Below are 14487 nucleotides of genomic sequence, written 5' to 3' on the forward strand. Positions count from 1 at the left end.
TATATTTATAAATATACATCTATATCCATATTTAGTGTTTATATTTTCTCGCAAGACACAAATCAATGCACCATATTAACTTCATGTTTCCTATTCTACAGGTGGCACTCACTGTAACAAATCCATGACAAGAAGGTTTGTTTATATTTCATACCATTTCCCAGTGAACAGTGGGCCAGGGCTTGTTGCTGAACAGTCCTTACATTACACAGCAAAACACAGAGCAGGAGTCCTGTGCCATTTGCCCATCCAGTGGCTGATCTGTGGCCCTCCCCTTACCTTGTTGCCCTTCCAATCCATTTAAGCCTGGAAGTCCTGGGTCTCCCCTGGGACCCTCTATGCATCTTCCTGGGAGTCCTTTTTCTCCAGGAGGTCCAGGCTGCCCTGGATCCCCTGTAAAAGAGAGTCCAAGAATATATTCAGGGGCCAACACTCAAGGTCCTAGTACTGCTATCCCAAGCATTCTCCTGTAACTTCTCCCCCCTTAAATCTGATCAATATTTAATACCATTAATATGTCTTATATAGAGGACACTCATTAAGAAGGAGAGAAGGAACAAAGGTAGAGCAACAATGTCGAATGGAAAAATAATTAGGCCCTACAGATTCTACTTCTTGATCTAGAACTCTGTTGGAGAATTCTTCACCCCTAGAGCACCTACACATTCAGTCTGCTGCATTTTAGCTGAGCTCAGGGGAGAAAAATAATCGCACTTGCTATTGTACCTCGTGGTCCATCAAGCCCTCCAGTTCCTGGAATTCCAGGGAGACCTGGAAATCCAGGGAGTCCAATTTCTCCATTTTCCCCAGAATTGCCTCTTTCTCCTGGAAAACCTGGTGTTCCTGGTTCTCCAGGCATGGCTAGTCCTGGTTCTCCCTATAGCACAGAAATTATGTTAGTTTTACTAGATAATGCTTCTAAGTCCTACCGACTATTGGCTGGTCTTTAGGGCTCTTTACTTGAAAATGGTCTCTTCGTCATAGAGGTTCTAGGTCCCTCTCTTCATTGGTCATTACCATTCTATCAGCTCTCCTTTTCAACTCTATTTGCTGACTTTTTTAAAAAATAAAATAATGTTCAATAATTCTTTAGAGCCTCCACTTTTCCAGAATTTGTAGGATTTTCTGTAAACAGTCTAGATGCCTCTAGTTTTTTTCTCACAGCTAGCGATCCAGGTTTCTTTCTAGAGTTTTCCCATTTTAAATATGAATGTTCCTGAAGATTAAGAAAGAAATAGAAAAGCAAACCTGTCCTCTAACATCTTCTATTTTCCTTCCTAAAAGGGGGGGATGGTGTGAGAAACTTTAAAAAATTCATCACTTTTATCATCTACAAGTATATTGATAATTTCTACACATAGAGCCTCCTGACTGGCAGGAACATCCTAACTAGACAACTGTGATTACTCCTCTTCTTCCCCATTTCAATCTGAATTTTAATTCTCAAACACCTTGGCTCCTGGGAGGCCTGGATCTCCAGGTACCCCTGGCTTTCCCATTTCTCCAGGATAACCTGGGGATCCTTTTGTTCCTGGAAAGCCTCGGTCTCCTACAGGGAAAAAAATAATAAAGGTTGTATAATTAGTGTTAAAAGATTCTGGGTGGTATCTCTCTTATTTTACTGAGTGTTTTTATGAAGCAAGTAGCTGTTGATTTTATGGAAGTTTTGAATGTAGAGAAAGCCAATGGCTACATTAGCAATTTAAAAAATCAATTCCAAATCAGATTACATTGGTTCTCAATTTTTGAGATTATTTTCTCCATTTTTGTTGTTTAGTGCCACTACAATTTTGATTAAGTATTTTTTTTAAACCACTGATCTTGGTTGACCATTTGGCCAACATTTTCTTTTTTAGATTCTATTTATTTATTAATTATTAGACAGAGGGAAAGGGAGGGAGAAAGAGGGGAAAACATCAATGTGTGGTTGCCTCTCCCACACCCCGTCCTGGGGACCTGGCCTACAACCCAGGCATGTGCCCTGACTGGGGATCAAACTAAAGACCCTTGGGTTTCCAGGCTGGCATTCAATCCACTGAGTCACAGCAGCCAGGGCAACATTTTTTTTTAAGTCCATTTTATATTGAGTGTACAGCCAAATACATATTTATATGTGTGTATGCATTTATCTATGCAAGCATGACCCAGGTCAAGATATAAAGCACTTCTGGTACCTGACTAGCCTTTCTCAGCATGGATTGTTCATGAGAATTACTTCTAATGCCTTATGGCTACCACTGAATGTAGTCAGTTACCTGCTCTGTTATGCACTTATGATGGGAGAATTGATAAAGAAGTCAGACACATTATTTTTCTGTTATGTGGTTCAGAAGAGGAAACCCTGATGGAGCAAAGCTGCCTTCAGAGAGTTCCTCTGTGCCCCTAATTTGACCAGTTTCAAATAACAGTCAGTTCACGGGATTCCTCAGATTTCACTGGGACATTTTTACTCTTTGCTCCCAGGAGCTCTGAGACCAGTCCTGGTGCCCACGGTTAAGAGTCTCCTTCCAGAAGGGGATGCAGCTAAGATGCGACTGTCTTCATGTGGTGCCCAAGAAACTACAGCCAAAGCCATTCTTGGCACCACATGAAAAATCTGAGTACATTTTTTATTTCTAGTACTCATAAATTGGGATCAATATTCCCAAGTTTGGGCAGAACTGATGTATGATAAACATCGAAGGTATACTAACTTAAGAGGTAAAGCACCAAAAATGGATTATACTTTGACAAACACTTTAAATATTATTGAAACAAACACAAAATTATTGTAAATTGTGAAGTTCCATGTGACAGCCCAGTCCTCCTGGACAGGACATTGATGTAGTTGTCAGAGGGGAGCCTCAGGTTTATTGTTTAAGTTCTTGGCATCTGGATTTCTTTGGAGTGTCCCCTTGGATGAGAAACAGCATTTATTTTTCCTAAAGGAAAATAACTTCTGTGATTTATTTTGGAGTGTATAAGGAAATCAGCTATGTGTGATTTAATAGTTTTTTTTTTAAATTAGAAAAGAAATGCATAATGTGAAGAAATGTGTAAATGTAAGAAGTGTAGGCACCTATTAAGAAGTAAAGAAAGAATTCATCATAATCCTGCTCTCAAGAAGTATCATTTTGGTGAGTTTCCTTCTAGTTTTTTAAAAAAATATGATTGAGATGAGATTGCATACCTCAATGTGAATTAAACCTTTTTATCTAATGTTATTGTAAGGTTCTTTTCCCATTTAAGAGTGAAGGAAAACATCACTTTAAAGGATATTAGGGATATTTCTCATGTTATTCATTATATATATTTATAGTTTCTAAATATCCACAATGAACCTTATGTTTTAAGTTTTTTGACTTACCTTTGGGTCCCGGAGGCCCAGGGAATCCAATTCCTGGAATCCCTGCATCGCCGTCAGGCCCGGGAATCCCTGGGTCACCATATTCTCCTTTGGGCCCAGGGAGACCTTAACAACACAATACAACCACATCAGCGGTTTTCCTTTATCTTGCCTGAACACCAAATGTCTAAGTCAGTGTGTCCTCCCAGACATGTTTGGATGTTAAGAAGTAATTTTACCATAACCCTGACTTCCTCCCTATTCCTATGCAATGGAATCATCATTAGGAACTGCAAATAATTTTGAAATTATAATTTAACTCCTAAAAGGAAATATTCTAGATATCTTGAACTATGTAAGTCTCCCTCCATGCATGCAAAATTAAGTTTTAGATCATACTGCCAAAGAAGTTAAATTTTCCAATGAATAAGCTATGGACACTGTAGTAACTAACCACAGGCAACCATTCCTTGCTCCTCCACCAAAACCCATGAAAACAGCTCTGCTCACGAATTCTTCTTAAGAGAATATCAGTCCTCTTTTGGAATCAGAAGCACCAATGGGATAACTTCGATAGCGTCAAAGGACAAGAGCAAGTCCCCTGCCTGTTGGTTGCTTCTCTGACAAAACTGGCCTGTGCTCTCTTTGGGAGCCAATTAATGCATTTTTTCCCTTAGAATGGGGGCCGTGTTTTTCCCGGGAAAGCCAGGGTGCCATCTGTTGCTGTGCACCAGGCTTGGCAAAGGTGATACTCACCAGGTGGGCCTTGGGGTCCAGCACGGCCGGGGAGCCCCGGAGGTCCTGGGGGCCCAGGGACTGATGTTGAAACACTGGGTTCTCCCTTAGGACCTTAAAAAATTATGATCGTAAGATTAGTGTGTATATTGAAGCTTTTCTTGGTTCAGAAAGAGAATAGATGTATACTATAGGATATGATAATAAGGGGGTTACAGACATATTCCAAGGAATCTGAAAAATAGCCTTTGCTTACATAGGCGTCAAAATTGGCTTCATAGAAACTTTCTTATTCAACTGACAAATATTTATAAGCAGCTATTATTCTCTAAGCCTTGTTTTAATTAATAGCCCGACATGCTGGCCTATCAGAGGAGAGCCTATTCTAAAAAAAAATTGACAATATGAATTCTGCTTAAATATTGGTGAATACCAGTAGGGCACTTATTTATTGGGAAACTAGTTTTCACGGGAAGAAAGTATAGTTATCGCACAGACCATGAAATGGAGCTGATCTGGGCTTGAATCTTGGCCTTGCTCTTCGTAAGGTCTGTGAGGTTGGACGTATTTCTTAGGCTCCCCGACAAGTTCCTCATGTGTCATTGTGGAAATAATGCCTACCCAGCTGGCTAAGATTTGAGCTAATGTTCTGACCTCAGTGAACAATATTAATAACACATTAGTGACTAGTATTGTATATAGAAATATATACATATGGGAAAATCTGATGATACTATGTTTTAAGACATTGGAGTCCTTCACTAAAGACTCACAGTTAGAGCAGAAAAGGATTTGGAGATGGAGGACAAGAGCATTGGGGAAACTTTCTCTGCCACGGCCGCAGAGCGAATCATTGCACTTTTGTGGTCCAGAAGGCCTCTGTCGCAGCCGCTCATCTCTGCCATCAGAGCAGGAGAGCAGCCGCCAGGACGCTGTTAATGAGCAAGTGGGGCTGAATGACACTTCACTTGCGGACACCGAAACCTGAATTTCATATAATTTTCACCTGTTACAGAATACTATTCAAAAGGTATCCCCCCCCCCCGCCCCGCAAATCATTTTTTAAAAAAAGCATTCTTAGCTTTTGGACCATCCATAAGTAAGCGGTAAGCTAGAGGTAGACAGCAGCCTCAAAAGTGAGGCACAGAAGAAAAATACACTGCACATATTAGCCTAAAGCCAGCTTATGCACATGTGTGGGCAGAAATGCATGCAAACAATTTATATATGAATACTGTAGGGATGACCACTCAAAATTTTGTATCCAGTGAGGGGTGTCATAAGAAGATTAGCAGACCGCTGGTTCATTGGGTCTCACCCTTTTAAGTGATTTAAGGAGTAAAACTTGACCAGGGTAGCATTGTTTATTTAAAGCTGTCAGTGGCATGCACTTCTCCTATTCCATCCACCACGTTCTTCGCCACAGGTAAACATCGAGAATCAGATCTTTCCCGAATCTAGCTGCTGTGTTCGGTACACATAAATCCCAAAGTTACTGGGACTTTAAAACTATTATGAGATAAATTTTCTTCAATTGCGTTAGCTATTTTGAAGTTTTCTTTATAATCGTTTACGGGGTTAGGAATCAAAATGAACAAATCTGCAATGACATTAGCGGGCCCTTGAGACCTAGAAGAGGCATCTCAAGATCAAGTTCCCTCTGTTTACTATAACTGACTTCCTCTCATCCCTTGGGACCTATTCATTCCCTATATTTAAGTCAGTAATGGATATCGACTGTCCTAGGAAATTTTAGCTGAATTGCTCAGTAAGAGGAAAAAGTACATTTTTCTTTAACGTGTCCTATGTGTTCTTCCCCAGTCTCTATGGGTTGACATATTCTACTTACTAGAAACAAGTTTCTATATATCCTCTGGTCTTGAGGGAGCTTCGTTGGCCCTAGGGACCATCAACCCACCCCACCCCACAGGAAAACAGGACTGGAAAGAAAACTAACCAACCGGCTTCTCCAGGTGCTCCCTGGGCTCCAGGAACTCCTTGGGCGCCCTTTGGACCAGGCTCTCCCTGCAGTCCGTAGCCTGGCGGTCCAGCTGGTCCTGGGGGTCCTGGGGACCCAGGGATGCCAGGATCCCCTGGAGGACCCTGGTCCCCCTTCTCACCACTGAGGGCCTGTGACAATAGGAACATGTTTGGACAGTGCATTGCAGTATTTCCTTACATAGGCTAACATTACCGTGAGTATGAATACCGCTTAGACAGGCACTGAGAAGGTGCTGAGTTAAAAAGCAGTGGCCATTTAAAGGGAGCCATTATTAACAGGAGGGTGCCCTGTGGTTTCTGCCTTTTTGTGCCCTTTGGAATTCAGCCACATCTCATGCACTTGGAACTCCGAGACCCACTAGCGATGTCCTACAACGGGATATCACTCGTGTGATAACAGACCCTCAGATTGTCCAACAGTTCCAATGGAAATGACGTTCATGCTAACGGTACAATTCTAAAATCAAACCAGTACAGCAAACTTATTTGTTTGGTTTTCACCAGGTATTTCCATTACAAAAGAGATTCTCCATCTGTATTAATTTTTTTCTTACAAAATGTCTCTTTAAAATATCTCGTAGGTTGTAACATTGAAAATCAGTTGTACGTTTTAATGAAATTGAATTTGACACCTTCCTCCCCAACATGGACTGAAATTTTCATTATTCGATATCAACTGGTGGCCAAGTGTCCCTCTTTTAAAGTGACAGGGCATAAGACACGACAAATCAGCTCCTTGATTTGCTCTCACTTTCTGGAACATCTCTACCAGACAGAACTAATAAAGAAATTAGGGAGATGCAAATGGCATATGGGAGTGTCACATGAACTGTATTAACACTAGGCCCAAAGCACCCTAGACCCTGTCCTGCTACAAGCATGACTCCCACCTGAGGAACAGCCTGGCACTTTGCCAAGGGAGGGGCTGAGCAACACCAGACTTGCTAGCTGCTCCCACCCAGAAAAAGCTTTGTTGTCAACGAGGTTCAGGGAAGACCACATACCGAATCCTTGGGGAGTCGCAATTCATATTCTGACTTTGAGGAATCTGTAAATGAACCTTTAAATCTGTTTGCTAGGTTTCCCTCTTTGAGGTAGGACCCTTTTAACTGGCCAACACCGATTAACCCTATGAAACTGGTATTGCATAAGCCAGGCGGGCTGGGCTGCATGCCTTGCAAACTTCCTGGTAGGGATCGCTCAGATGACATGTGACAGATTCTATCCCATGAAAAGAGATCAGATTTACATAAGCTTAAATACTGTCGGCGACAAAACATTGATCTCTTTATTTGACTACCTTATCCCTAACTCTTCTGTCCTTTCATGCATTTATTTTTACTGAAAAGAATAAACACTGTCTCTAAAATACTGACTAAGGCTTTCCATTGGTGATCATTTTCTGAACTTCTTATAAATCCACTTGATACAAATGTGGAATTGTAACTCGTGTGTGAGTCAAGGGCATTACCAATGGAGAATTTTATTTGTCCTAAAAAATCCATGAAGTGCTACCTATTTTGTCAGAACACTATAAATATTTGCTCTGGTTTGAAGATGCTTCATTCTGCAGTCAGAGGGATGAACTGTGCTGAGTGGCTGACAATTTTTTCTGAAAGAAAATCACCTTACGTCTTAACTTCAGAGCACTTCACTTACAGGGAGAATAATTTGGAAAAGGTTGCTAGATACCAACCGGTTCGCCTTTAGGTCCTGGTGATCCTTTCACTCCAGGGGTCCCAGGGGTGCCATCCAAGCCCCTTCTTCCAGGCTGCCCTCTGGGCCCTGGGTCCCCGGGGTCACCTACGTGTCCAACTGGCTGGGGCGCTTCACCTTTTTCTCCTTTAAGTCCTGGGTCACCCTGAGCACCTGGGAATCCCTAGGGTGGTATAGAAATGAGTCTGCATTGCTTTTGGGTAGAGTCGTTTTGATGTCAATCTCAAAAAACAATCTCAAAAAGAACTCTTTGAATTTTAATGGAACATGTATAGCTTTTTAGGCCCTTCTTCGGCCCACAAATATAATTTAAAACCTTTTGGTGTTTTTGTTTTTATTTCCAAAATTGTCCAGCTAGACAGGACAATTTAATGCAACACACACAATAATATAATTCAATATGATAAAATAATCATCATAATTCACATTATGCTGGAATACTGGTAAATTTTAACATGCATCTCTGGATAATTTGATTTAAATATATTTGTCCATATATAACTTTCTGATTCACTATTACAATCAAAATTTAGATTTTTAACCACTTCATTGAAGCATAATTTATATATCATACAATGTATTCTCTGTCAGAACACAATTCAATGATTTTTAAAATAAATGAGTACATTTATGTTACAATCACCACAATCCAGGGTTCAAACATTTTTATTGCTCCCTCAGATTCCTTCAAACCCATGTGCAGTCAGCCAGTCCCTGCTCCCAACCTCTGCCCTAGGCCGCCACTGATCTGCTTCCTGCCTCTGGTACCACTTTAAATGGTTGTAAATTCACTAATTCATTCACACATCATTCATTCATTCGTTCATTTAATCAACAAGTATTGGTAAGTGCCTGCGCTTCACCAGGTGCCAAACTGATAACCTATGTGTGGTACAGCTATATTTCCAGGCTGAGTGCTCCATTCTCCAAGCTGAAATCAAAACTTCAAAACCATGAAATCTTACTGGAAATCCTGGAAGACCCGCACTTCCTGGGGACCCTGGGCTTCCTTTAATGCCAGCTGCCCCTTGTCCCCCTGAAAAGCAATGAATCAGTAAATATTCATTGAACACCAATTCTGAGCAGCGAGGGTAACGAAGTGTGTGAAAAAAATGGGGTGTTTTCTTCTGGGCAAAGAAAGACAATTTCTAGCTTAAAACATACAGTACAAGAAGAGAATGGGGATAAATCACTAGATTAAGAGAAAATGTGAAAAAACAAGAACTCAAAAATTTTAGCTTCCTAAGATTCTTGTCTTTATAATCTTAAAGAGATACATTTTTTTAAGATGATAAAAATAATATATGCTTATTGTAAAAAAGTTGAATGGAAGAGAATGAAAATCACCCATAAATCTACCACTAGAAGACAGTATTTGCTAAAATTTTCAGAAATATTACTCATACAATTTTATATCCATAAATGTACATAAATAAATATATATTTATAACTTAGAAATCAATAAACATAGATTTATAGCCTCTCTTTAAATGGGTACTTAGTAGCCTATTGTGTGAATGAACAATCATTTAGTCAGCTAACTGCTGTTTTTAGACATTTAGATTGTGTTTTCAACATTAACTGTTGTAAACAATGCTATGATAAATATCTCTGAATATTTATCAATACTTCTCCAAATTTATCCAATTACTTTCTTTACAATAAATTCCTAAATGTTGAACTGCAAGACCAACGGGCACAAACTTTTCTGAGGCTTTGGATATATGCTGCCAAATTGCATTTGCTGTATAATTTTATACTTCCTATAGGTATTTCAGCATATCTATAAACATGATTCCTTTAGAGGATCTTTCAAATAAATCTCAGGCCAGTTTATTAACAAATGGTTGTTCAGATTTTATTTTTTGCAACATACAAGCCAGGAAATATTTTTTGACAGTAATCTAAATGGTTTTACTATTTATATATATTCTTCGAGCTATACCTGTCATGTGCCAATGTAGAGGAAAGAAGGAAAGCAGAATAGGGTGACTAGTTGGTCAATGGCAGGGAGCTGCCCAACCTTGGGTCAGAGGTCACTCAAGGGGAATGGAGGAAAATGATGAGTGCTTTCCTTTTATCCTTTCTCCTCTTCTTCCCTCCCTTTGAGTTTTTGTTTTACTAGAACACTTCCCCCAGAGACTTGGGCACTGAATAGCTACTGCATGAAGAGCTGTGTCCCTTGCCCTTTGCCCCTTTTTTCCTCTCGGGATGTCAGAGGGCAATGATTACAGAGGAAGGAAGGTGTTTATTAAGTCAGGGGTGGAAACACACAAACGAACAAAATAGAATCAGAGGCATGGAAAGCAGGAACAGACTGGCAGCAACCAGAGGGGAGGGGGAGGGGGGCAGGGGGGGAAAGAAAGGGAAGGGACTAGTCAAGGAACATGTACGAATGACCCATGGACATGGACAGCAGGGTGGGGAATTGACTGTGGGAGCAGGGGGTGAGATGGGCAGAGGAGAGCAAAGAAGGAACAATTGGGATGACCATAATAACAAAACAATAAAATGTTTAATAAAAAAAGATGTGGGTAGGATTTGGGAGTGAAAAAGGCTCCCCCGCTGCATGCATGTGTTCTATCGGGTGTCCGCGGTGCCCACAGCTGCCACCATGAGCCCGCTTCCCTTGGGCTGAGCACCAGCCTCCCCAAAGACCCCTTGCCATTGAAAATGTCTCCTGGATGGTGGCGACATGCAAACATTCTGTTACTATGGTGGCAGGTAGACCTTTGCATTAACTTGCCTTAAGGGGCTGCCCCGGTTCAGCAATGAAGGGATGCGGTGTAGAGGGGAAGGCATGCCTCAGGGGGCGGGGCCTGATGGGGCTCGAGCCCGGGCTGCTAGCACTTACCAGCTATGCCATCTTATGCCTCAACATCCTCATCTGTCACACGGGGTTATGGTCTAGGGTGGATGTAAGGAATAAGGTGTGGAGGCATACATGGCATGCCAACACCTAGAATGGTGCCTAGTACTCTGCCCAAGGGCTCCATAACTTGAGCTTTTACTGCTTAATGATAAAGAATTTGATAATGGTGTCTAAAGACCCAGGTGCTGATGGCAGAACCAGGAGTGCCTGTGGTACCATGTGAGAGGCCCTGGGGAGCCAGGGGTGGGGTGCAAAGGGCAGAGGAACCCAACTAACACACAGAGACTCTTTCTACTCCAAGGTTTTGTCCAGGGCCAGTTTTGTGAAGGCCACCAGAGGGAGGGACAGCCTGGGGCAACAGCATTGGGGCAGAGAGTCCTGGTTTGGCAGAGGGTGACAAGGGAAGTGACATATGCTTTATTTAGCCCTCCTTCAAAAATCGATGACTATTTAAAAAAAAATTTTTTTTAGATGAAAATTCTAACTTCTTTCTTTTTATGAAGATTTATTGAAAGATTTATTAACAAATTAACAATAGGCTGGATTTGAGTGTCTGCTGCCCCCTTTCAATGTGCCCTCCAGTTTACCACAGTTCCCACTACTCTCTATTGTCCCCTGCACTGAGGCCAGCGGTGTTCAATTAGTTCTCACCTAATGTCTGTGATAGGTTCTTGGAACTGTGGTGAAATGACCTAGATGATTTGGTAAAGAGACTAATTGATATGAACAAGAATTAAGTTCCTCTGGCATCTCATCAACATTAAAATGAAACCACATTGAATAAAATGACATTATTGGAGGACCTGCTATACTTTTTTTATTGCACTTGTATCACTAAGAAGAACGTGAAATAGTGCATACACCCTTAACTGTATCAAAAGTGAGGATTTGAACAAATGGACAGAGAAGGGTGGTGTCTTCCAAGAAAAAAATAAGAAAGAACTTATTTGTTTGTGGAAGAAAAAAGCGGTGTGTGTTTAGCAATATTGCTTCACTCCTCCAAGTTACCTGCTGGTCCCCTGGAAGATTCTGAGTTTACAGTTCCGGGACAACACAACAGTTTGCTAGAGTTCAGCAACTGAAATGACACAGGGGAAAATGCCAGCTTTTATGTGACTTTGTCTTACGGTATATTAACGAGTATGTTTTTGGAAAGTCTCCCTCCGAGTTCATGTAAACCACATCAGGACATCCAGTTATCCGCTACTGTTTTCCATCAGCCAGTGAATGGAACCTTTTGTACTTGCAAAAATACTTGTTTGCAAATAGCCTGTACCTGGGATTCCTTTGACGCCGTCTAACCCCGGCAGTCCTGGGAGACCCGGAGGCCCTGGGACAGACGGACATTCTGTGCACAGGAGGCCTGGCTCCCCTGCAATAAAGGTATGTTTACGTCACTCATACACCCACACCGCGGCTGCAGAAAGGACAGTTTCCAACTGCCCAGTCCTCTCTCACACTGAACACTTTTTTCATGGAGTGAAAATCATGTAGGATATGGCACATACTAATAAAAAATTATTCATCTATTGTATCTGCTTTATCCGTCTGAGCTTCTACGCATTCTTAGACAAGAAATCCTGAGTTTAGTATAAAAAGCTACTATTCTTCAGTGTTTCTCTCTTTGAGTGCAGAAGAAAAGTCACATTCTAGGAATAGCCAAGGATTTATTGCATGGGTGCTAAATAAATAATGATCGATAGATGAATTAACGCTTTTAGCTAATGTTTTTGGGAAAGACGCTGTCTCTGACTGCTGTTTGGGGTTATTGCTGCCTCGGGGGGACAATCAGTGACAATCACCGTGATGAGAATGGCTTATTCTAACAGAACGCCACCGACTAAACCAACCTTTGTGTCCGTCCACGCCTGGGATTCCTGGAGGCCCCACGTGGCCTGGAGGTCCGACTCCCCCAGGGGGGCCTTTCAGAAAAATGACATGACCTACAAAATGATAACACCAAAGCTCGTTTTTCATTTCTTTACGTGCTTTCTTTTTCGATTATCAAGTGTTTTAGTAATATGTATTATTTGATAGTCATCTCCCTCCCCCCATATTTGTTTTGGAAACTGCATCCTTTGAAGGTTAGCTGCAGTAGACAAGGCTTAAGTGTGTTTACCAGCTTTTCCTTGCACATTACCTACATGTGATATTTTCTGATACAGATGTCATGGTTCTTTGAAAACTCACTAGATGGTGTTTTTCATCACACAAGCAACCTATTTTTTCTTATTATGTTAGTTCCAGTTATTCCGTGACTATCTTGTGAGCATTTTTAGACAAAGGGGCAAGTCTCATTCTTCTGTGCATGCTGAATCTCCCTGACATATTGTAGAAGTTTAACACACACTGAGGGAAACAGACTCTGACTCAGGATGTCAATGTGTTTCCTCCTCATGGCTGGTTCACATCAACTGATTTTGTCATTTTTCTTAAAGCAGCTCTCCAAGAAAGCTCTCCCCAGGCTTCCGATGTCATCTGCTGCGATCATGTTACAACGGACAGCTACTTCTCTTAAACTGCTCTGTTCTCTAACCTAATTTTTAGTCTTGTCATTTCAAATATAGGTTGAAGGCAATGCTGATAACACTATTTAAAAATAGTACCTATAGCTGTCCTAAATTTCACCGCGACAAAGTGGAACCGTAACAGTGGAAACATTAATCCAGATGGCCCCCGGGACGTATTATATTATGTCGGCTTCATTGTCCATTTTGTTATCCAGTTTTCTGTCTTTAAGATGACCGCTTCGTTATTTTTAAATAGTAAAATCTGATGTCGAGTTTTACATTTAATGTAGACTTACATGTATACTTACATATTTATACATTTGCTTATACTTAACCATGTTCATACTTACTTCATACTTCAGTCAACAGATAGTTTTGCATGTACAATGTTCCAGCCTCACTATGTGACATGATAGGACTTCAAAGAGCAAACAAGACACAGTCCCTGACCTCAGGGAGCTTTGACTCTTATAGAGGAAACTGACAAAGACAGGCAATGCAAAAAATTCCACAGCCATGCTAAGCAGGAGTGCGACAGGGTGTGGCCTTGGTGAAAACTTTCTGCAGGACTTGAATTTGAAGCTGCCACTGGACGGACAGACAGGCGTCGCTTAGTCAAGCGTAGATAGGAAACCAGAGTGGCCTCCAAGGGGACAAGGAGTGGTACCCGGGTTCCAGATCCAGATTTTAGCATCCATTACGTACAAGAGCTGTGCACATTAAGCTTGTCATCGATGAAATGAGGATGCAAGCCACATCTGGAGAAAGACTTGGAGGACTAGAAATTGTTAAAATCCCTGACGCGTAGTAGAGTTTCCTTCCAGTTTTATTTTGCTTTGTTTTCTATACAGGTCTACACCATAACTTGGCATTTTTGTTTTCGGACATTATATCTTTTCATGAAGAGGATAATTTCCTAAATTGTTATTGGCCTAAAGAAATGTTTTTATTTTTTAAAATATTGCTCACATAACCAGGCACTTAACTGAATTATCTTAGTAATACTAAACGTCTTCCAGATTATTCTTTTGGATTTTCTATGTTTTTAATCATATTGACTATAAATAAAAAAAAGTCTTTAAAAAAAAAGTCCCTGATACAAAGAAGATTCTTAAGGTTATTAGGAGAGTTGAGTATAAATCACAAGACCTCTCAAGCACCTGCCAGGGAAGGTATTTAAAATACCTATAAGAATGACATATATTTTCATAGGTTCTATATAGCCATCAACCATTGTAGAATGCCAAGTGGCTCTTTGGAGAGATGGGGAAGAAAGGACATCTGCCTCAGAACCTCCAGGCACCCCTTCAAATCCTGTGGGCCGTGGC

At 41.0% G+C, this 14487-nt stretch overlaps 1 protein-coding gene across 1 annotated transcript in view; it reads right to left on the reverse strand.

Annotated features, from left to right (window-relative positions):
• Positions 1 to 14487, reverse strand: part of COL4A3 (collagen type IV alpha 3 chain) — a 122838-nt gene that overhangs the window by 29169 nt on the left and 79182 nt on the right. The window contains exons 22-31 of the mRNA XM_054585603.1: positions 12500 to 12592; positions 11926 to 12021; positions 8743 to 8813; positions 7758 to 7940; positions 6022 to 6190; positions 4082 to 4174; positions 3347 to 3451; positions 1452 to 1549; positions 727 to 877; positions 280 to 393 (exon numbers count right to left, since the gene is read on the reverse strand). Of these exons, the coding sequence (XP_054441578.1) occupies positions 280 to 393; positions 727 to 877; positions 1452 to 1549; positions 3347 to 3451; positions 4082 to 4174; positions 6022 to 6190; positions 7758 to 7940; positions 8743 to 8813; positions 11926 to 12021; positions 12500 to 12592 (1173 nt within the window). The remainder of the gene's footprint in view (positions 1 to 279; positions 394 to 726; positions 878 to 1451; positions 1550 to 3346; positions 3452 to 4081; positions 4175 to 6021; positions 6191 to 7757; positions 7941 to 8742; positions 8814 to 11925; positions 12022 to 12499; positions 12593 to 14487) is intronic.

The sequence above is a fragment of the Pteronotus mesoamericanus genome, unplaced genomic scaffold, assembly GCF_021234165.1.
Source record: "Pteronotus mesoamericanus isolate MK-2021 breed Mesoamerican mustached bat unplaced genomic scaffold, CSHL_Meso_final contig_90, whole genome shotgun sequence".
NCBI classification, from domain to species: Eukaryota; Metazoa; Chordata; class Mammalia; order Chiroptera; family Mormoopidae; genus Pteronotus; species Pteronotus mesoamericanus.